This window comes from Oryzias melastigma, linkage group LG9, assembly GCF_002922805.2.
Source record: "Oryzias melastigma strain HK-1 linkage group LG9, ASM292280v2, whole genome shotgun sequence".
Lineage (NCBI taxonomy): Eukaryota > Metazoa > Chordata > Actinopteri > Beloniformes > Adrianichthyidae > Oryzias > Oryzias melastigma.
The window spans coordinates 23151119-23173280 of record NC_050520.1 but is presented as its reverse complement, the minus strand read 5'-3'; the positions used below and the strand labels follow the sequence as shown (position 1 = coordinate 23173280).

The 22162-nt window shown below is 39.2% G+C and overlaps 2 protein-coding genes across 3 annotated transcripts; one reads left to right on the top strand and one right to left on the bottom strand.

The window, feature by feature from the left end:
- The first annotated feature begins 1258 nt into the window (after nucleotides 1–1258).
- Nucleotides 1259–14862, top strand: rab11fip1a (RAB11 family interacting protein 1 (class I) a). 2 transcript variants are annotated; one of them, XM_024275117.2, is made up of 6 exons: nucleotides 1259–1987; nucleotides 7584–8020; nucleotides 8157–9093; nucleotides 10650–12365; nucleotides 13104–13209; nucleotides 13619–14862. In XM_024275117.2, the coding sequence occupies exons 1-6, from the start codon at nucleotides 1638–1640 to the stop codon at nucleotides 13820–13822; spliced, it is 3750 nt and encodes a 1249-aa protein (XP_024130885.1). In that variant the 5' UTR covers nucleotides 1259–1637; the 3' UTR covers nucleotides 13823–14862. The 2 variants fall into 2 exon arrangements, with proteins under 2 accessions (XP_024130885.1, XP_024130886.1); XM_024275118.2 differs by lacking the exon at nucleotides 10650–12365 and having other exon boundaries at nucleotides 1275–1987.
- A 381-nt stretch (nucleotides 14863–15243) lies between these two features.
- prlhr2a (prolactin releasing hormone receptor 2a) lies at nucleotides 15244–21852 on the bottom strand. The gene is made up of 3 exons (XM_024274687.2): nucleotides 20228–21852; nucleotides 18504–18992; nucleotides 15244–17850 (listed from the first exon to the last, which is right to left on the bottom strand). The coding sequence occupies exons 2-3, from the start codon at nucleotides 18962–18964 to the stop codon at nucleotides 17214–17216; spliced, it is 1098 nt and encodes a 365-aa protein (XP_024130455.1). The 5' UTR covers nucleotides 18965–18992; nucleotides 20228–21852; the 3' UTR covers nucleotides 15244–17213.
- Between the last annotated feature and the right edge of the window lie 310 nt (nucleotides 21853–22162).

Sequence of the window (22162 nt, the reverse complement as noted above, 5' to 3'; positions counted from 1 at the left end):
TTTTCTCGTATGAGGATTTATTTTAAATTACATTGGTTTTTTTTTCACTGACCTTCCAAATGAAGACCTTTTCTAACTTAACGGATAAATGATCATCCCCTTTATTAAAAGTGAAATTATCTTTGTCTTTTAAGTTAGTTGAAAGGGTCCCGTGATGCAAATTTAAAGGTAAAATAGATTTTCTAATCTTGCTGGTTTTAAAAGGCTTAAAAAATAATGTTTTATTCCCTTAGGTGTTCCACAAATGTATAAAACAAGAGTACCACTTTTACATTTTTATGAATTTAAAGAAGAGTTAAGCATACCTCTTCAACATGTTGATTTACTTGCAATTCCAGAACTTACATCAACAAGAAATGTCTATGAAACCAATTTTATGTTTTTTGCTTTATTATTTAATGCTGCTCCTCATGCCAGAATTCTATGCCTGTTTGGTGTTTCAACAAGCTTTGTTTTTGACTGATACTGTCAAATGTTTTGTATGTTCTTTTAGCCAGAAAATGACTCACACAGGCACAATCTGATTACTCATAACTACTTTGTCAAAGCTAAGTATAGATATGTAAAATGTTTTGTATAGCTTTATTTAACTGCCAACATGTAACCATTTATTTTTGACAGTTCACTTTTTTTTTAACATTTTCCCAGAAAAAAACAACTTTATTTAATTAATTTTTCAAATAATATGGCATTTCTATGTGGCAACATTTCCAATTACTTAAAGTGATCTTTTAAAATGTTTAATGTTAATGTTTTTCTATTCCACACTTGAAAAAAATAGTTTGGGGTTATAAGAACATAAAAATTCCCTGTAAGGCTCAGTGAAATGAAATGAACTCTTCTAGTGTAATAGAACTTTCTTATTGTTCTCAACAAATCAAGAAAATATTATGAAAAAGTAATTTTTAAATTTGTGTACCCTTAAAATCATGTAGAACACGAAATGTACGCACATTCTCAAAACCATTATTTTAATAATCTCTAAAGTATTGTAAGAAATAGTTGTGATAACTTGTGACTTAAATAACTCTTCATATTAGCACTGATATTAAGAAAATACCTCCACGGGTTGATGTCGTCTTCCTAAAACCACGATCTTGCTCGCCGCTGCACACTGACCCCTCTTCCATATGACTAATTAACGGTCTGGGACAGTCCGTGCTTGTCTCTTCCACCGTCCAATCAGCGATTGACTTTTGAAAACTGACAGCCCTGTCAGCCAATCAGCCAGCATCTGTCACAGAGTATGGGTGGGATCGCAAAACATCAGGGAAGTGAACTGTGAAACTTGGTGGAAGTATTTCGAATGAGTTGTGTTGTGGTAAACGCCTCGAGAAAGACGCTAGTCCTACTTTCGTGACTTCTATGGCTGAATGATTAAGGGTGGCGTCCGTGCTGAATTGAAAACAGTGTTGATTTTTTTGTTTTTTAAGGAGTGTCAGAAAACGCGATCGACGTGGAGGGTTAAAAATTACGACATCCTACTGAGCTTCCTGAACTGAAGTCAAGTGGTTGGTTGGTAGAACCTGCGACCGCAGAGGACGCCAAAGGGGAAGAGACATCTCGCGGAGGTCGGAAAAAAGGTTAACCAGAGCATAAAACAGTCAACGTCCGGTCAAGCTTAAGAGGACTTTAGAATGTCTCTGCTTGGCCAGAGCCAGCAGTTTTTCCCCACGAGTGTCCAGGTAACGGTGCATCAGGCTCGGAACCTCCGCGTAAAGGGAAAGAATGGCAGCAACGACTCCTATGCCATCATCCAGCTGGCCAAAGACAAATTTTCCACCTCGGTGGCGGAAAAAAGCGTCGCTCCGGTGTGGAAGGAGGAGGCCTCGTTTGACCTGCCACTTTTCCACCCGGGAAACGCCGAGCGCTGTACTCTGTACATCATCGTCATGCACCGAGCCCAGGTGGGACTCGACAAGTTTCTGGGCCAGGCCATGATCAACCTGCTGGAACTCCATGACGACAAGTCGCGCAAAAAGACACAGTAAGTTCCCGCGAGGACCTGCACCTGCCTTCACATTACCTGTTCCACCATATTAAAACTTTATTATTGTTTTTTTATAGCCAGGCCTCCGCCCTTACCTCAGCATTTTTATTATAACTTCCTCATATGACTGTTCAAATAAACCCAAAGTTTTATATAGTAGGCCTTGAATACGTTTTAACTGGAGTTGTTTGTTTACTTATTTATTTACTGTGTTGTTTGTGTCAGGATACCCATACTAACCATTTGGCCAGTTTTCATTGGCTTGTCCAGAATATACAACCCTGTTAAAATGATTCCACAAATGTCCTGTTTAATATAGTTTGTCCTGTCCAGGTGTGTTTCAAGTGTCGTAACCGAATTCTCCTTTCAAATTTTTTTAGATATTATCATGTAAATCTTCTGTAAACATTGATAATACTTTGTTTCAATAAAAAGTCGAACCTCTCATTTTTGAAAGAAAAAAATATGCCAACAACAACAACAAAAATGATTAGAAGTCTATAAATATGTATTTTAAAAAGTAGGTTTGTGCCTACAAAGTTTTTTTTTTTTTTTACTCAGATCATTCTGCTCTCTAGCTTTAGTCAGTCCATCTTCCATTTGTTTCCAATCTCTACATCCAATAATAATTGTTTATTCTTTCATATTCACTGTTTAGCTCTAGCCCAATATAATTAATATATTTGAGTTTATGGGAATGAGGCTTCAGCAGAAGGAGAATTATATCATGGCACCTGGCAGCCATGGTGCAGTGGTTGAGCGGTCGACCTCTGATCGAAAGACCACAGGTACGGTGTCCTTGGAGAAGATATACACGTACAGTATATCCCTCAACAACGTAGTTTTATAATATCAGTAAAAGTGAAGGTAAAATAATAACTATATGCATCAAAGCTTGAAAATAATTGTAGGATATCTAATGGCAAATGTGTATTTTACTCCATAACCAATAACCTCCATCAATTGCGAAACACATTTGGTCACTTGAATAACACCAAATGTCAAAGTTCCAAGTGTACAGATATAGTTATAGACCCTGCACATTTGATCAAACGTATTGACATCACAGTACTGCAGAAGACAGTGTGAACAGGGATAACCTTAAATGTTTACACATATACATAAACTGAAAAAAACAAAAAAGAAAAGCCAAAGTGGGCAGACTACATCGTTCATAATTGTTCTCCATCTTAGTTTTGGCCAGGACTACTAGAAAGGTAGATCATGTCTACTGTATAATTTATATTTACTCTTGTATAAATAAAAGTGTTGCAGTAAAATGTAAATTATGAGTTAGTTGTTTTGCTGTTTGTTAATTTAATATCGACATGAGAATATTGACCAGTAATATCAGCACATTCCCTCAATATCATGCAGTCCTTCTAGACACTGGAACTTATTTCATATTCAGTTCTTGTTTTAGTTGCTGTTTTCTGGACAATCTAAGTGTGTGTTTGAGAGTATAAAATGATAAACATAAAGTCTAGTAAATGACGGCTTGACTGCTAGCTGGAAATCTCTTCTCCCTCAGCTGCTGATATAAGTCCACTGTTTGCCCTATAGGCTGCTCCGCTCATATCTAAGTGACGTCTCCACCCAGTTTTGTTATGTGACGCAGAGGATTATATGAACAATCTGTAGTTTGAATGAAGACGTGGGTGTAGTTGGGGTGTAACAGGAGTCAAAAACAAACAATAGTTAATTTTAGACTCCCAGAGTCATTTCACAAACAATAATGGCTTTATATATTTATTTTCTGCTTTGGTCAGACCTGTCCATGGAACGGTCAATTTTAAAGTGACCTTAAGGAAAATCTGAGTTTGATTAGGAGTTGTTTGTAATCACAAAACAATCAGTTGTTTTGTGTGATAGAATGACCTCATTCGTGGGTTTCTTGTTGCAGCATATCAGGAATCTTATCTCGTGATTTGGCAATTTATTGTTGCAGCCTCAAGCAACATGCTTCCTTCTTCCTTCTTTTTCTCTTTCAGGTTGTTTTGTTTTCTTTCTTTAGCTGTTGGAGCTTCTTGATGCTCTTGTTTTTTTGGGGGGGTTTCTTCTTTCTTCCTACTCCTCCATTAGAATGAAATGTGCACACGACTTATTGAAAGTCGTTGTTTTTCACCGTCTAGTCATTGGTGTTAGATTACTATCCTCTTTCCCTGGTGTGCTGACACTGACCGATACTAAAGACTGGTTTGTTGCTGGTTTTTGCTGGGAGGCATTTCTACTCTAACACAAAAGTGTGAATTCAGGGAGAGGTTTGACCTTCGACATGTCTCTTCTGTTGTTTTATTTTTCAAGTTATTTTTTTTTTCATTATTCTACTCTTTCAATCTCAGAATAATTGTACAGCTCAGTAGGCAAACATGAATCCTAAATTAGTTTTGTCTTCTAGTGTATAGAATTCTTGGAGCCTTTTTAGTCGGAATCAATATTTACCTGTTATTTAAGAGTTTCTTTCTGCTGCAGACTTTTTTCAAGTTGATTATTAAAGACAAGAATGTCTTTTTGTAGATTAAATTTTGTGCAGTAAATGCAAAATGACACTTTTAATCTTATCCTTTTTGCATAACCAAGACTTTAGTTTCTACCTTTATCTCTATTGTCCAGAACTAAACATTTACGACCATTTAGCTGCTATTTAGTTGATTGTTTTGTATTGGTATCCCAATATATAGATCTTGTGTTTCCGTAGAAGAACACAGAATTGGTTTGGGTTGGTTTTCTACTTTGTTAGCTTGAGTTTACGATTAAATTTGTTTTGAAAAAGTAAACTTAAGTTGAAAACCTTTTGGTTTAAACAATAAAAATAAACTACTAAAGTTTGCTAAAGTTCGATGACTTCTAAAACCACTTATATTGCAGAATAAATCTGGGAGTTGACGGGTTTCTGAATAAATAAAACCCACTGATTTGCAGTGGATCACATCAATATTTAGCATTGATGGAACCAAAACTTAGTTCTGTTTTTTGAGTGCAACTTTTACAAGAATTTCCCATGTTTCAATTGTAAACAGTTGGGCCTTCTTTCGAGGTAATGTGACACAATGGGGGAAAAACACCTGCACACCCAACCGGTTCTGTAGATGTATTTCCATTGCGCTGGACTTAGCCTCGCCTCTTTTATTTACATATGCAGACTGCTTGAGAACACATTCAATGACGTCACTAGCTAATTGACCATTTATTTTGTTGGGTTTTATTTAGTTTCCTATTGTACTACTGTGATTATCTTTTGCACTTTCAACTAGAGATAGCTTCTTTGTCTCACAGTATGTCGTATATTTTGTATTATTTTAAGATAATTTCAAATTAATAGACCATTGAACATTCGTAGTTACAGAAGAACCTGCTCTCTAGTATCTGATTCCTCCGAGCTGCCCTATATATTGCACACTAAACAAGAAGTAAGGATGTGGTCCTTTCCTGTGACAATATTTTTCCATTGTATTTACCCAACACTGTCTGGATTCTTTACAACAGTTCCGCTTGGATCATTTTAGCACAGACGTGTGATCATACTTGAAAAGGGCGGATACTTAATCATGGGTGCGTGGTGTAAAATAGTGAAAGTTCTCATCATCTATCTCTGCTATTTTACTTTAAACTATTTATTGACTTGACGTAGTAGCACACACGGGCTGCTCCTAACAAAAGACGGGTTCTGGTTTTAATCATTACATGCCAGACAGACAGAAGTGCCTGTCCCTGTTAGCAGAGGAAACCTGTTCAGCAGGACCTTCAATCAGAAGCGCCACTTTGTTTTGAAAGAGAAAATACAGAACAAGAATACCCTTAATCATTATTCATGACGGCATGGATGACTTTGTTCCTCAAAGACACAATGTGAACACCCTTCTGTTATTTTTACAGAAATATGTGCTGCAGAAAGTTGAACCTTTTTTTATCTCTTTTGTTTGGTTTGAGTGTGTTCTCTGTTTAGGGTGGGAGATGAAGGAATGTTTAAATAAGATTCAGTGCAATCCTAACCTGCTACATCAAGCGCTGTACAGCAGCTCCCTGAAGGGTTTAAAGTTCTGAAGAATAATGGTTTACTCCCTAGCTTGTTTCCTGCCTCGAATCCCCAGATGAGCCTGATGTCGGCTCCTTGATTTAAAAAGAAAATAAAAGCCAAGCTTGCAGAGGTAAACGGCTGTGGAACTGACAAAAATTCTGGCAAATACTCAACCAAGTTTTGTGCTTTTTCTTTAACAATACTCGTACTTAAAAAGTCTAAACCTGTTCTTAATTAAAGATAAAAAAAATATAAAAAGGCTTTTAGCTCAAAATGACAAGCCAGTTTCATCACAGTATCGCCTTAATTACTGAAACTCCTTATGAAAGGCTCAAAGTAAATCAGCTCCTGGGATGAAAACTAAAGGTTTAAGAGGGAAAGGGCACAAATTACAACACAAAGGGCTTGTTTGTATCAGTACTAATTGCTTTTTTTAGTTTGTGTGTACAGAGCCTTCCAGAACACTTAACTTTCAGAAAATAAGTGTCATCCTTTGATGCTGAGAGGACAATAAGGCAAGAGTGTTGAACAAAATTTGTAATTGTCTGACTCCTGCTGCAGTTATCTGAGCCCAGGAACAACTCATTCACTAGTTACAAACACATCTCCATATTTATCTCCCACAATGCAGTTCATTTTTACACATTTGAAGCACATTATTATATTTTAGTCAAAGTTATTTCAAACAGGTGAGTTTTATTTTGAACACGTACAGAATGTCTTTTCCATTCTTGTAAACTTTTTTTTTTTAATCTCTGCCCACAATGCTTTGCTGGTCTGACAATGTAACAATCAGCTGTGAAATGTTACAATTACAACTTTATTATGTGTACAAGTAATTTGTTATTTGAAAAGGGTTGTTTTTTTGGTGAGTTTAGTTTTTCTGGGAAGGAGAAAATAACTGAATCCTAACCCTGCTACATTTAATCAATTTAATGCCATTCAGCAGTGAATGCTAAGCAAAGCTACAGTGTAAAAAAGGTATTTGACAAAAGAAGCTGTAGTAAAGATATTAGTGATTTTGGATAAATGCGTGCAAAAAGCGCGTATACATAAAAGCATAATTAAAATTGTCAGTTTGATTGCAGAGTTAATTGTGTGAATATATTTTGATTATGTTTACATGCAGTAATAAAAATCTAAAACCATTATACCACATTAGATAGATTAACACACTGTAAATGGTAGTATATGGTGCTGTAAAGGAACAAATTTGTTTTAAAAACAGCCATTTTATCTGTAGTTATTAATTACTGTACAAGTCTGCAAAGATGTAGACATTTTCCTCGTATGATGGCTGATTTTAATTTGTATTTTTGGTGAGTTTTTATATTTTTTACACAAAAAAAGTTTAACATAGTTTGGATCCTTACCAAGGCATAGTGAGCTGAATATATGAATACTGCAGTTTGTTTCATCTTCTTATCTTAGTTTATCTGATGAATGTGTGTCTTTGTTTGTTGCCGTGTAAAATGTTGTGCTCAGTAATCATAATTTAAACGTTTAATTGATGTGAAATGCCACATCCTGTTATCTTTTCTTCTTATGAAACTTTTATTTCTTTTTGTGTTTCAGGTGGTTCAAATTGGTGGACAAAAATGGAAAAGAGGACAAGGTGCGAGGCGAGGTGCTGCTTGATATCCAGTTTATGAGAAACAACATGTCAGCCAGCATGTTTGACCTTTCAATGCAAGACAAACCCCGCTCTCGCATCTCCAAGCTGAAGGACAAAGTCCGTGGGAAGAAAAAAGATGGCTTCTCTGACTCTGCCTCAGCTATTGTTCCTCCTGTCAGTCAGGTCCTTACAGACAGCGAGGAGGACGCCGACGCACAGTCTCTTAATCATTCTCCCGGCGCCAAGAAGAAGTCCAAGCTCAAAACCTTGTTTGCCCCCAAGTCAAATTTACAGCGCAACCTCTCACAATCCATGTCTACTCTTGGGACGCTCCCAGAAAAAAATTCCTCTCTCAGTGGCAGCCGCTCCTCTGGCCTTAATGTAGATTCTCCTGAAGGTATTTTCATCCTTGTGTTTTTGTGTGCTCCACATGCTGACAGCTCTGACTTTCATCTGCTCTGCTGTTTAAGTTAAACAAATATTGTTTTGCATTTTGACAATGACGCCGTTTCTCTACCTTCCCTGTCATACAGGTAAAAAGAAATTCAAATTACTGGGACACAAACGAACAGGAAGCTCCGACAGTAAAATGTCTCTCGGTCCTTTTTCCATCCTGGGCCGCTCCAAGCAGAATGTTAACGACCAAAACAACTTGTGCATAAATGGCAACCACGTGTACGCCGAGGAGCCAGAGACCAAGAGTGGGTCTACACTTAGTCTGAACAGCTCTGGCAAAGGCTCTGTGGAGGACATCCGCAAATACACATCTGACATCCCTGCAGAATCCTCCAAAACCATAAACGTCCCTTCATTCAAGCCTGAACCAATCAATAAAGTTTCATTAGAGCAACAACGCCACCAAGAGGAGGAAGAAAGAAGGCAGGCAGAGGAAAAGCGTCTTGCTGAGGTGAAAAGACTGGAGCAAGAGGAGAAATACAGGGCGGAGGCCAAGAGACTCCAGGAGGAAGAGCAGCGCAAGCAGCAAGAAGAGCAGGACAGGAGAAGGCGCGTCATTGAAGATGAAGCAAGGAAGAAGAAGCAGAAGGAGGAGGAGGACAGGAGAAGAGAAGACGAACGAAACGCGCTGGAAGCTGCTGAAAACCAACGGCTCGAAGACGAGCGCCGAAGAGCAGAGGAGCGCAAGCGCCAGGAGGAGGCCTCCATGAGCGACAGGCTGTCGTCTTTATTCGGGATGATCCGGAAGAAAGAGGAGAAAAAGGAGGACGTGCCACAGCAAGCTCCTGAGGAGCAGAAACACACCCTGGCACCTCACACTAACCTAGCAGCTCCCGTTCATCCCGTCTCCCATCACTCCACTAATCCGTTTGAAGAAACCTCCTCCAGTTCAGGTCCTTCAGCTGTCAGCACTGAAAATTCAGGCAATAACCACAAGTTCAATAGCAACCCACAAGCCCCCTCTGCTACAATCTTTCTCGGCCGGAATGCTAAAGTATCAGCCGTCAAACCCAGGTAGGTCTTTGTCTCTTTCTCAGGATACACCTACACCCCAAAAGTAAAGAATACTATTAAAACTCCACTGCTTTTAAGAAACTGTAGCACACACATCCAATTATGAAGCTGTTAAGCAAATCAATTACTAAGTAAACAATTAGTTTCAGTTACAGATGAATAGAGAGCTGACAGAAAAAACAATGTTTTCGAAGACGGGTGTTTCTCTGCTCTTTACTGTTGTGGAACCACAAATAAAATCAGTCTGGAGTTGATCTTCCTTTAGCACAATATGCACCAATTTATGGGAATGTTTGAATTCCTTCACTACTCACTACATAGTGCACTATATAGTGCATTTGCCATATTCTAGTGCTGTCCGAATCGACGATTCCAAAATCAAGTGCCCTAGAAATTTCCCAGAAGTCTTTGCGAAAAACCAGAGTGCATCGATGCTCATTGCATCAGCGAATATAGACCACACTGCTTTGGGTTTGAACACTTTTTGTGTTTAAATGTAATCTTTTAATAAACCATTCACGTTTTCATCATCAGATCACAGTGGAGTCATAAATGGACATTGTGAAATGTTTGTATTGATTAGATTTTCACTCTGTGAAATCAGTGACGTCATATCTGCTGTTCAGAAATAAAAAAGTAGTGAGTACATTACGGTGGGAATTCGGACATAGCCTCAGTATCGAGACAATATTTGTCAGTTTTATGACACTTGTGTTCTGTTTGGTTTTCTATGTCTTTTTTCACTAACATTACAAAGATTTCCTCTATAAAAACTGTAGTAACCAACTACCACTAATCTCCCACGTTGAATTTGCTCTTAACATTGCTGTTTTGCAATATTTGTCTAAAAATTTTCAAAGCTATCTATAAAAACAATTTTTTTTTGTTTTCACAGAATTTCTTTTCACGCACAAATATATTTTTAACAAACAGAACTACATACTTTTTCTTAAAAAGATTGAGCTTTGCTTCACATTTTCACCCAGCGGCTCTACTTAAGGCATTTCTCTGCTATTTCAGGTTTTGTTCTTTACTCTCCTGCAATGACTCTGCAGAGTGACAGTCTTGGGATTTTTAGAGTTGCTCACGTCGGCAGACCTGTGTGACCCGTTTGGTTAGATGCTGGTGAAAACCTGGGCGTGTCTGTGAAAATGTTGTGGAACAAGTTGCGGGCTTAGTAGAGCTCACACAGACTGAGACGCGGTGTTGGTGTGTGTGGATCTCCAGCGTGGTTAGCAATATTTTTTTGTGGATTTGTCTGATTCCCAGTTGCAGTGATGATGGTAAGGTTGTTCTCGTTATTAATGTGTCTGTTAGTCATCAGTAGAAATAGAAAACTAGAAGAAATGAGAATTTCTTAGAATAAAACAACTTTAGTAGAAGCTTTTTCTATTGCATAATTGTGACCTTTTGATATAGAGCTTTTTAATAGTTATAATTATTGGATAAATTGAACTCATGGACACTGTTTCCCTGTTAGACTGGTGATGGGTTTTACATTGTGGAGCGACTGTGGTCACACTGACCTTTAGGCCTTTGTTTTCGCTTCTTGGCAGACTTTCTCAAAGTTTGGAGTCTGAAACCTCTGACTGTCAAACTCCGGGTCAGCTTGACCCCATCTCAGTCAGCTCTGAATCTACTTTCAATAGAGTCCCAGCGGAGTCCTCTGAAGCTTTCTCCAATCTACACTTACTATTGGCTCCACCAAAGAGGAGCCCAAGCTGGACTGGATCTCCCTGGGGGAGCACGGAGGATTTGTCATCTGTTGAATTGGGAAGATCATCGTCTGCTATGGCAGACCAAAAGAGAAAAGCCCTGCTACCACCGTCATACTCTGGACGTAGGACTCCGACTGAGGATAGTCGGACTCCTGTCAGAGATGTTAAAAGTCCAGCGTTTGTAGAAGAAGATGAACCTCCACGAGGAAATAAGTTGTCTTTACCACTTCCTGATTATGAAAGCCTCTTTCCTCAGAGAAGACATGGTGTTCAAGGGCAAACTCGATGGGATCATATAATCGCTGAGGTCAACCAGAAACATAGGGATAGTGGACCGGAACTTATGGGTCCTGAAATGAGTGTTGATGGGCCAGAAGAAGGTGCTCCAAGTCTTAAATATCGCACGCCACAGGAGAATCCTGCTGAGAAGATGTCCAAGACGAAACCTGTGTCGGTAAAAAAAGTGCACGCTCCTGGTCCACCAAAACAAGCCACCTCTAGTTTAGACTTCAATCAGTACCACAGACAGAATGTTGCCCCCCAGTCTGTATCGAGACCTAATCCATCTGCAGTTCCACCATTAAGGAAAACAGACTCCCCCAGCAACAGGATGTTCAGAGAGGGAGTTGGCAAAGAGGCAAAAGCATCAACTGAAGCTGCAGCTTCACACCGACCACCACAGACTCAGAAGAGCTTTGATCCAGCACCAGCAGACGGCCGAAGGACTGTGCAAGTTCCTTTGGATAAAGACCCACCCACCGCTAAACCCAGACAAAGACTTGGTACCAAAGAGCCTACACAGCAGGAACAAACTGCTGTGAGCAGCAACATCCAAGCGCTCGTCACGGAAAACAAGACGACGAAAAACATTGCAGAGTTGGATCAACTTCCTTATACACAACATAAATCCATAGATGGACCAGGACCCCTAAAGATGAACCCAGAAGATGAAGGGCTGTTCACTGGGAGGCAGGAAAAACTGGAGCAGAAATCTGAGGATGTAATGATGAGAAAAGATTATTTAAAAGATTTTAGCATTGAAAATCCTGCTGATCGCATTGACGTAAATGATCACAATTTTGAAAGTGACAGTAGGAACATTGAAGAACAAATACCAGAAAGTCTCTCTTTTCAGCGAAAAAACTCACAAAGAACAAAGAAGAATCTTCCAGTGAAAAGTCCCACAGACGACAAACCTTTCATGTCTCAGCAAGAATCAGCATCTAATGAGATGACAAACTTGCCTTCAGCTAGAAAAGACTTCCCCGCAGGAGATGTTATTGATGGTTCTGCAATACCCAAGTCTCAGTATGATGCCAGAACACAAAGCAGTTATTATGCAGAGAAGGATCAATACGAAAGCGAAGTTTTCCGTGGACAGTCAGCTTTGGCTTATTCCGAGCCCCTCCCAGTCGTCCCAGAAGAGCCAGAATCTCAAACAGGAAATTTATGGGGGGGAAAGACACCCCTAAGAGCGTGGGTGTCCCCCTCTGAAGCTCAGCCTGTCAGTACTCAGTATAGCAATGGAAGCGGGCTAGCGTTAACCCCTCGCAGGTGAGATGCAGCAGGCTACTTACAAAGTCTCTACTCTGGACCTTTAGTCCAAATTTACACATGAATCACAAATCTGGGAACACGGTGGGCTTTTATTAGAATGCAAATACAAGATTTTCCTTTTGTTATCCTGGGCTCATGGGAACCTTCTGTATTCTACTTATTATTTAAGAATATTGAATCCATCAAAACGTGGAAAAGTAATCAATTTTTTTTAAAATATGATGGTTTTGCTGATTTATAGGTTCTTCCTTTTATTTGCTTTAGAATAAATGTAATTTCCTATTTTTTTCCACTTTCCCACATGGTGCAGTCCTGTCACTGTGATGGCTTCTGTCTGAAACGCTTCGTTGTAGTTCATTTTGTTAAGACCCCTCAGTGCAAAAGCTCATTCTGCTGATTAACTGCTTGCTGGTTACCTAATTAAACCGGGATAGTGGAATGTGAGTGCATATTCTTTGTCCAAGCTGTGCCAGGCTGAACACTTGACTTGGATTATGCAACTGTGCTGTTTTATATTAGAAAAAAAAAACTAGAAACGAGGCATTTCAGGCAATTGTGAAAGAGAATTGTTGATTTTGGGCTGTTTAACTTGGTTGACACTCTATGCACACAGATTTAATAACAGAAATTAACTAATGCATTAACATTGCTACTTTTACTATTGTTTCTGCTTCCCCGACTTTATTTCCCCAACTTTGATTTATACTTTTTTTATTCCTTTTTTTTTTCTAACAGACCACATCCTGTGAAGCCTATGAGCTCAGCCGAGATCCAGCAACCCACCATCACTCCTGCTGTGAAGGAAATAAAGGTGCAGAGCAGTGTACCTGCAATAATGAAGGTACTTCACGTTGGCATAAAAATAGGCCCCGAAATAAAACCTTCGAGTTTTGAATAAAGCGGTTTAATTAAATCTGTTTGCAGGACCGAATCTGGACATGCATGAAATTAAATGTCTTTCCATCTCTCCACTCAGTTGTTATTTACCAGGGGCTATTTTTGTGGATGTCCTCAGAAATGTTGTCCATAAAATATGAAAAAGCCTACTCCAAAATGGATGTTTTAATTTTTTCCTCATAGAATAAAAAGCCCACATGAGCGAATTTCAGGAAATGAGTTTTCTGTCTGCTGCGAATGCTTCAAATGTTTATTTTCTCCTGCAATGACCAAAACTGTGAATATTTTAACCTCTACTTGAAATAAATTAGTGCCTTTCCGATAATGTTCCTACTGCTCTTTACTTTTCTTAGGTGGCTGATTCTGTGTCAAGTGGTCCTTACAGTCAGCTGACACAAGAGGAGCTGATCACACTGGTGGTGAAGCAGCAGGCTGACCTCTCCAGGAAGGATGCAAAGATCAGTGAGCTGGAGCAGTATATAGACAATCTGCTTGTTCGTGTGATGGAGGAGAAACCCGCTATCCTGTACACCCTCAACTCTGCCAAGCAAGCATAAGCAAGTGCTTGTTCGAAAGAGAGAGCCTCTCTTTAAGGCTTGGTAAGAATTTTTTTTTTTTTTTAGTGACGTCGGTGCGTTGAGCACTTTAAGTTTCAAAGTCAAAAAGCTTTGAAAGGGCTGCGAAATATTCCGAATCAAAAGTTTAAGATAAAAGAATGGGGAAACTTTATAAGCATTTTGACACTAAGGTACTGGAATTAGCTTTGGGTACTTGTTTTATCGAAATCTATTCAGAACTTTGATATTTCACATATCTCGTACTTGATTCAGTTTGGGTTGAATGTCTTTATTTAATATACCTAAGTTAAATAATTCATTTATTTGTTTTGCTGCTACATACTGCTGCCTAATACATCATTCCTATATTTAATATCAAGCAAACATTTCACAATAGTGTGTCGTTTCTTTTACTTCACTATTTTCTTCTCCCTTAAATGACTTTGTGTTTTTCCTGGACAGTCTAAGGCATTTGTCGCTCTATGATCACAAAGGAATTCCACTTGTGCGTCCAGGCTTTTATCAGAATTCATCTGTAAAAACGCGTTCTGTAGAAAACCACCAGTCAGTAAAGAGAACCACCATCACGTTGCAGAAGCTTCAGCTTTCATTTAATTATACTTCCCATCAGTTTAGATTATAGCGATGAGGCATTTCTGCATGTTTTTAAGATTCGTTCAAGATTTTAATCACTTCAATGTAATGCATTTGCATCATTTTGTATGTACATATTGAGATAAATGATATTTAGTCACAATTGTTTTATGCATTTATATCTGAATTACACTAATGCCTTACTAGAATTTATTGTCTTTGCTACAATCACAGCAATATTCCTCTGCAAAATGTACACAACTGTGCCTTTAAGCAGCCTTGTTTTTTGGTGTTTGAAACCTTTGATTTAAAATGTGTAGCCTCATCTTTTACAGGAATGAAAGCTGAAATAATGTCCAGCTTGATCACATTCTACGGATGATGCATAATAATGAAATGTATGATAATTGGTTTGTTTTTATTTTAAATAAATACACTAAATGTGGCACCAGATGGACTGCATCTGAAATCATTAAGGTTTTTTTTTATTTTTATATGAATATTAAACTCAAACTGAATCACTTAACGATTCGTTTTCTGCATTAAGGACTAATTGACTTCATTTTCAGTGGCCAGTTGTCGAGGGGATGCAGAAAAAACGGTTTGTCACACAATACCTACATTGAAGATGTGTAGAGGTAGTCATGGAAACGTGCACTGCAGCCTTTACTGTACGCAGTTCAATTGTTGATCAAACAAAAAGGAAGTCGAAGCAGGTTATTTAGATTACAATTGCAACTTAGTCTTTACAATGGTAAAAATGACTAATAGTAATGTAATGAGAATATGTTTCATGTTTGTATAATTTAAATTACAAATTTCAACTATTAAAAACAAGGATGCGGTTTATTTCAACAAACATTCAACAAAATCCACATCAGATTTTCAAATCAACTGATATATCAACAAAGACATACTTAAAAATATAAACAATAAATCAATTTATTTACAAGATGCAGATTATTTCAAAACAAAATTAATATTTATGTTGGAACTTTTTAAAATGGGTAAAAAAAAAGCCTTTTTCTGGCTCTGCAGAGAGCTAAAACCTTTAAAACAAAATAGTTGTGTTGTCATCTTTGCCGTTTTAAAATGATCTTGAGATGTGAGGGGAAAAATAATGAGCTCTAATGGCCCCCTGTGGCCATCGACTAAAAGCATAAATGTGGTCACAGGTGAAATCTTGGTCCGATTTGTCACCATACAGCAGGTGTTGATTAAAGTTTACAATAAGACTAATGTTTACAAGAATAGTTTCCTTCCTGCTGAGAATCTCCCACGTATGTTAACATTATGTTACATTAGTTGTTGCAACTGAAATGTGGAAAAAAAAGTCTACATACATATTTGTTGTATTCATTAGCGGCTTTCTGTTGGACCTGCAGTTGACACTTTGATTCCGTCTGGGAGAGATCTGAGATGTTCCTGCCCCTAGTTAGAAATGTGCAGAAATCCAGACCCACTACACATACTTAAACTGAGAGACATGTTGAATATATGTCTAAACATCTACATTTCTATCTCAATGTGAAAAATAATAGTCTAGTTATATGTATCTAAGCATGTAAACTATATAAACTGAAGCAGTGTTTATAATGGGCGTGGCCTGTTTTGGCAACAATCCAGTGTTATTTGACGGGAATAAATACAATTTAAGCTTTTTTCATAATTTGCTTTGAGAGCACCGTTTGCATTATACATTTTTCTTACTTTAAAAAAAATATTTGCACAAACCAACATTGCTTCATTTGAGCAAACATTTACACATGAAGGCCTTTTTTTGACTTAATCAGCTCTTCTACCTCTACAGCATTCTGAGATGAAGCTGTGATCCTTGCATTGCTTGGTGGCAGGAGCCACCAATCTATTATTCAATCATTCGTCCTAGCTGTGTTTTGACAACTTCCTGGAACTGAATAAAAAGAAACGGTTCCCTCTGCAGGTGCACCACCCCCGGCCTAGTTCTTATCTCCATTCACAACAAAGCACTTCATTTTGTTAATAGTTTCAGATACTTTGGAGTCAGCAGTTATGATTTGATTACTGACATTCAAAAATGCTCTCAGCAAAGATCCTCCACTAAACACTGTGTTCTTTCTGTTCCTCCATACCTTCTGTTTTGGTTATTTATTATTTTTTACCATGCTCCTATACCGTTTTTACACCATATTTTCCATCAACCAGCAGAAACACACTCAATAGTCTCATTCTAAATCATTCTAGACCATTTGGAGCTGTTACACATCTGTTCGGGTTAGCACTTCGAACTCTGGCCATCAGGCGGCAGAACACTGAGTAGGAGGCGATTGCGTTGTCCCCTCAAATGTGTCTTGGAGAAACTCCCACGTGTGTTTGTGCTGCCTGGACAAATGTCTGTTTGAGATGCGATGTGGTCCATTGGGTTTCCCTTTTGTGAGCGTGTAATGTGAAAACAAATTCCCCATCTGGAACGGCAGCGGGTTTCTATGCTCTTTTATCAGGCTGGGGGAAAAGTGCTGAAGACGTTTGGAGAACATCTGGTGTCTGCTGGTGTCAGCAGCGGCTGCTCCTCACCTTCTCCTGCTTCTGAGTCAGTCAGGCTGTCGTTGGACGGGTTGAGTGTTAGTAATGTAAACACCACGGTTTGACAGAGACACTGTGACAGTGTGGAAAACAACCTATTTCTGGAATAGTGAGCTTGAGCAGAGTTTTCACGGATCAGCCTGGTGGTTAACAACAGGTAAATGTAAGTCCATGGATGATCATTATTCTTATTACACCTTAGTGTTACTAGAATGCACGTCAACCTAAGGACCGTTCACAGCACCACGCTGGCCGTGGCGCAGTTGTTAGCTGAGATGCCAATGCGGCGACGGCACGTGAACATCTTGCGCAGCTCCGCCCGGAAGCGGTCGTGAAGCCAGGCGTAGAGGAAAGGGTTACAGCAGGACGAGCTCATGGCGCACAGGTGACACAGCAGCTGGATGAGCAAGAAGTAGCGCTTGTCGATCAAATCAATGTCAATGTCGCGCAGGACGTTGAAGACGCTGATGGGCATCCAGCAGACGCCGAACGCGGCCACCACCAGGCTCACCAGGCGGAAGGTCTTCCGCTTGCGCATGCGCTGCGCCTCCGCCTGGCTCTGGGTGTGGTGGCCAGGTACGACGCAGCTCCGCAGTTTGACGGAGATACACAGGTAGGAGATGCAGAGGGTTGACAGGGGAAGGACGTAGGTGATCAGAAGAGTGCTGTAGGCGTAGGCCAGGCGCTCTCTTTCCTGACCCATCCAGAACTCCTCGCAGATGGTGAAGCCTTCATTTTTAAACTCCACATGGTAGGTGTGGGCCACAGCTGGAGCCACCAGGCCACAGGACAGCAACCAGATCCCAGACAGCAGGTAGGTGCACGCCAACACTGAGATGCGCTTCTTCAGTGGATGCACCGTGGCGTAGTACCTGAGAGGAGATGGAGCTCATTAACAATCAAAGGCAAACTGAGTCAGTGTTTAAAATCCTGCATGAGGTTAATTTATCACAGACTCAACATTTACAAAATTATTATGTGAAATGGACAGTTTTCTACCAAATATTTAATTATTTCTATTTGGCCCCCAAATCCTGCTTTATTCTGCCATTAAATCCAGGATCAGATAGAGCGGAAAAAAGAAAATCATTTTTCATCCTGTCTGCTTTTTCATACAAATGGATTCAAACAAACCAAAGGGGTGAAACTTGTGGGTAGTTTCTCTTCAGAGCAGTAGAATAGGGGAGGAAAAGCAGAAAAAAATCTATTCATCACGAGTCTTTATAAAAGACCCAAGTGCTGACAGAAATGCAACTTATTGTTCCATAAAGCATTACTTTTTGAAATATTCCGTGTTTCTTTTAGGATCAAACAATCCTAAATAACAGTAACTGCATCTCCATTCTTTTCAAACGCACCTAATAACTGTTGGATCTTACTAGATATGCATGTGGATCTTTAGATCTGTGTAGTCATAGTTATTTATTCAACATTTTGAACATCCTTTTGTGAGTATTTCCATCTGAAACCATTCAAGTTTGCTGCAAAAGATAGAAATGAAGATTGCCAGGGAAACAGGACTCACCTGTCCACACCGATGGCAGTGAGAGTGAAGACGGACACATACACCGTCACTGGCTGAATGAGGTACACCAGGTAGCACATGAAACGGCCAAAGACCCAGCCGTGGGGGTTGAAGGCGTAGGCCAGAGTGAAGGGGACCCACGTGGCGCACATCAGCATGTCGGAGAAAGCCAAGTTTCCAATGAAGAAGTTGGTGACGTTGTGCATCTTGCGGGAACGGCAGATGACGTAGAGGAGCAGGTAGTTGCCGAAGATTCCCACCAGAGCCACCACAGTGTAGGAGGGGATGATGAGCAGCTTGAAAGACTGCAGCAGCTCCACTCCCACAAACTGAGCGCTGCGTTTGGAGGAGCTGTTCTGCAGGTCTACCTCAAATGCAGGACCTGAGTCGTTCCCGCCGCCGTCATGCATGGCACATAGCGTGGTGAGCTCAGACCCCCAACCGCTGGCCGTGCACTCCATCCAGACAGGGTGTTGTCAACCTGAAGAGCTGAAACACATACAAAATAAAGAAAAATCCACATAGCTCAACAGGATGCTTTTTTATTGGCAGAAAAGGAGCTTAAAAGACAGACAAATCCATGTACATATCGAACATCTCTTGGGGAAAATAATTTACTCCTTGACAACAATCCAGTGTAGACACACCAGCTTTCCTGTCCAATTATCTTTTTGTCTTCATGATTCATTGCTGTTACTTTCAGTCCTCTGGGGCTTCTGGAAATAAGCCTCTTGTTGAACTTGTTGTCACCCACTCACACAAGTTCACTTCAGTACAACATGATGACAAAATGCATTCAGAAAAAATAGGGAACAGCATAATTCAAGTATCACAAAATGTCCTTTTTTTGAGCCACTTCACACTCCTTTAGCTCTATCAAAACATACATTAAAGACTGAAGTTTGAAAGGCTGCATGATGCATGTCTGCTCTTGACTGGATTATAACTATACTGCAGCATTTGCATGCTCTCTAGACGGTACAGCTTCAAGGTGAACTGCTCATCTGAGGACTCAGATTTCTAAAACATGTGATGAGGATTAATGAAACAATATATAAAAAATTAAATCCCTCTTCTGTGACATTTAGCGGTACACGATGTGCAGAAAAATATGAAAATCTAGAGCTTACAGACTGGCAATGTGCAGCACAGTGACTGCAAATAGGACAAATTGAAGGATAAGAAAATGAAATCAAGCAAAATGTGAAAATGAACTTAAAAATGATTAATAACGAAGACTGACAATCTAAAAGTGATGTAGTCAGTCATTTGTATCCATTGTCTTTTTTCCCTACTAATTGCTACTATTGTTATCTTCTGATTTTTAACAGCCCTACAGGCTGCAGCACTCACATTATTAGAATAATGTTTCATTGTTAATCAAGTGACCAGAAAATAGTCTGATTTCCACATTTTCACTTATGAATTAATTAAAAAAATAATCATGGATAATACATAAAAAATACACACCAATAGTGTGATTTCACAAACACAGCATAACTTATGTGCTACATTATAAATCATTAAGCATGGGTTGTTTATGGAGTTTGTGGGATGAAATGATCAATCGATGAAGAATGATATGAAACTCTCCCTAATGAGAAACAATTTCCACTATATTTTTTAGCTAAACCCTTCATAAATTCAAATTTCTAGGAAGTATTCGACGCGTGTTAACAATTTTTAAGTAGGACACATTTGGATCAACCAAAGCGCATCCTTACCGTTAGAGCGGAGCTTCCAGCAGAATCCGCGCGCCTCTTGTAAAAAAGGCGCACGAGCCTCCGAGCGGCAGCCACGCGCACCGCCTTCACACTTCCATCAGCGCGCGTAAATCTTTAGAAAGTGAGCATTGTTGATATGTCCGTTTGTTGTAGTCGCTGAGGAGCAGCAGAGCCGGCTGTCGGAGATCAACAGATCCGCCTGGTGGAAACGACTGGCTTTTATAGCTGCTTTAAACTTGACTGACAGCTCAAGAGGGTATGAAGGGGGTGTTTGCTTTTGTCCAGCCTTCAGTGTGGCAGTTAAGCTCCACAGCCCCACACGGAGAAGAAAAACATCTCACTTCATCTCACGTATTTGGCTGAGACTGCAACCTGGAACTTGCTGATGCAGCAAATGTGTGAATGGAAAAATACCTATTTTTTCATATTTGCATGCATCCATGACTATTCCTGCCTCTCCAGCAGGAACCATAAACATCTGAGTAAATCTGTTATGAATGTTGACCAAAAGGTTACCGTCAGCCTGGCTCCAGTGCAGAGGAGCACACCAGATGACATAAAGTAGGTGACCTTTCTAAAGACCATTTCAGGTGACAGAATGGGAGGGGGGGGTCATAAAAAAATCAAATCTAACTTTATTTTTGCTCCAAAACAAGGTAGGAGTGAGCTAAGACAGCTGTGGCCGTGTGTTGTCAGTGATATTTTAGTCTTGCGTTTTGGTTTTTAAATTTGGAAAATGTTTTTGCATGTGAATCACTTCGAGCTACTTTTCGTCAGAAAAGTGTTCTACAAATAAAGTTGGATTTAATAATTGATGTTTTTCATTATATTACAGAAACAAGGGAAATCAAAGACCAATTTAAAAAAAAAACAATTTTTTCATTTTTATTGAAACTTTAACCTTTAAAATTCTAAGTGGTGGATTTTCTGAGTTTTCTATTATTTCTTTGAGCATTCCAAAATCCAATCTTTGATTAGACTTTTTTTTTAGACTGAATTTTTAGACTTTTGATCCTGCAAAGATTAAAATCTTCCCTCTTCCAAAATAACTGACTGCAAGTTTTTTTTTTTTTTTTTTTTTTTTTGCCCTTTCTTCCTGACATATTGATCGGCAGCCAGAATTCACTAAGTTCACTGCTGATGAATTTCTGTCTTTGGGTTGTTTTAACGTCCCTGGAGAGACCTGCAAAATGTCAGAAGCTTTATAGACTTTGGGATGACCATTAGCACCTAGCTGCTATCACTCTGTCAGTTCCCACGACAGCAATAGTACTCCAAAGTTTTTCACACCTTTTTTCTGCATATGAGCTCTGTTTGTTTACTGAGACATGTTGCTTTTTTCATAATATTAAGACCTGGTGAGAGGTGTTTTTTGGAGTAAAACCTTAAGATGTGGGTTTTTTTTTCTCTGGGTAAAGGTACTTGCTTGTGTTCCTGCAAAGCTCTGCTCTACAAAATGACAAAAGGAACTTCTACAGCAGGAAACTACAGAGTTTCCTTCATTTGAGCTGGGCATGACGTTTTTTTTTTTCTGCAAATTCAACGAGAGATAAAAAAAAAAAAAAAAAGTTTGGTATTCCATCTGCTAACATGACATATGCTATTCTGTTGACAAACCTGAAAGGAAATCTGCAGACCTGAACTATTCCATCTGGTTTTGCCTTGAATCTCTAGTGCAAACATGCTGGAAATAGAAAGCTTTACGCTAAATAATCAAACTGACGAAATGAAAAGAATGCTGGGAATCAGGTCAACCTGCATGCATCTTCAAAGGTGTCAAAATGTCCTTGTTAGATATCCATATTCTTCTGCTATAACTAAAAACCTGATAGGTAAAAACCCCTCAGGCACTCTAATAATTATCTGCAAAAATTCTATTTATATATATTTTTTGTCATCTCTCAGTAACTAAGACCCCAAAATGGGATATTCAGC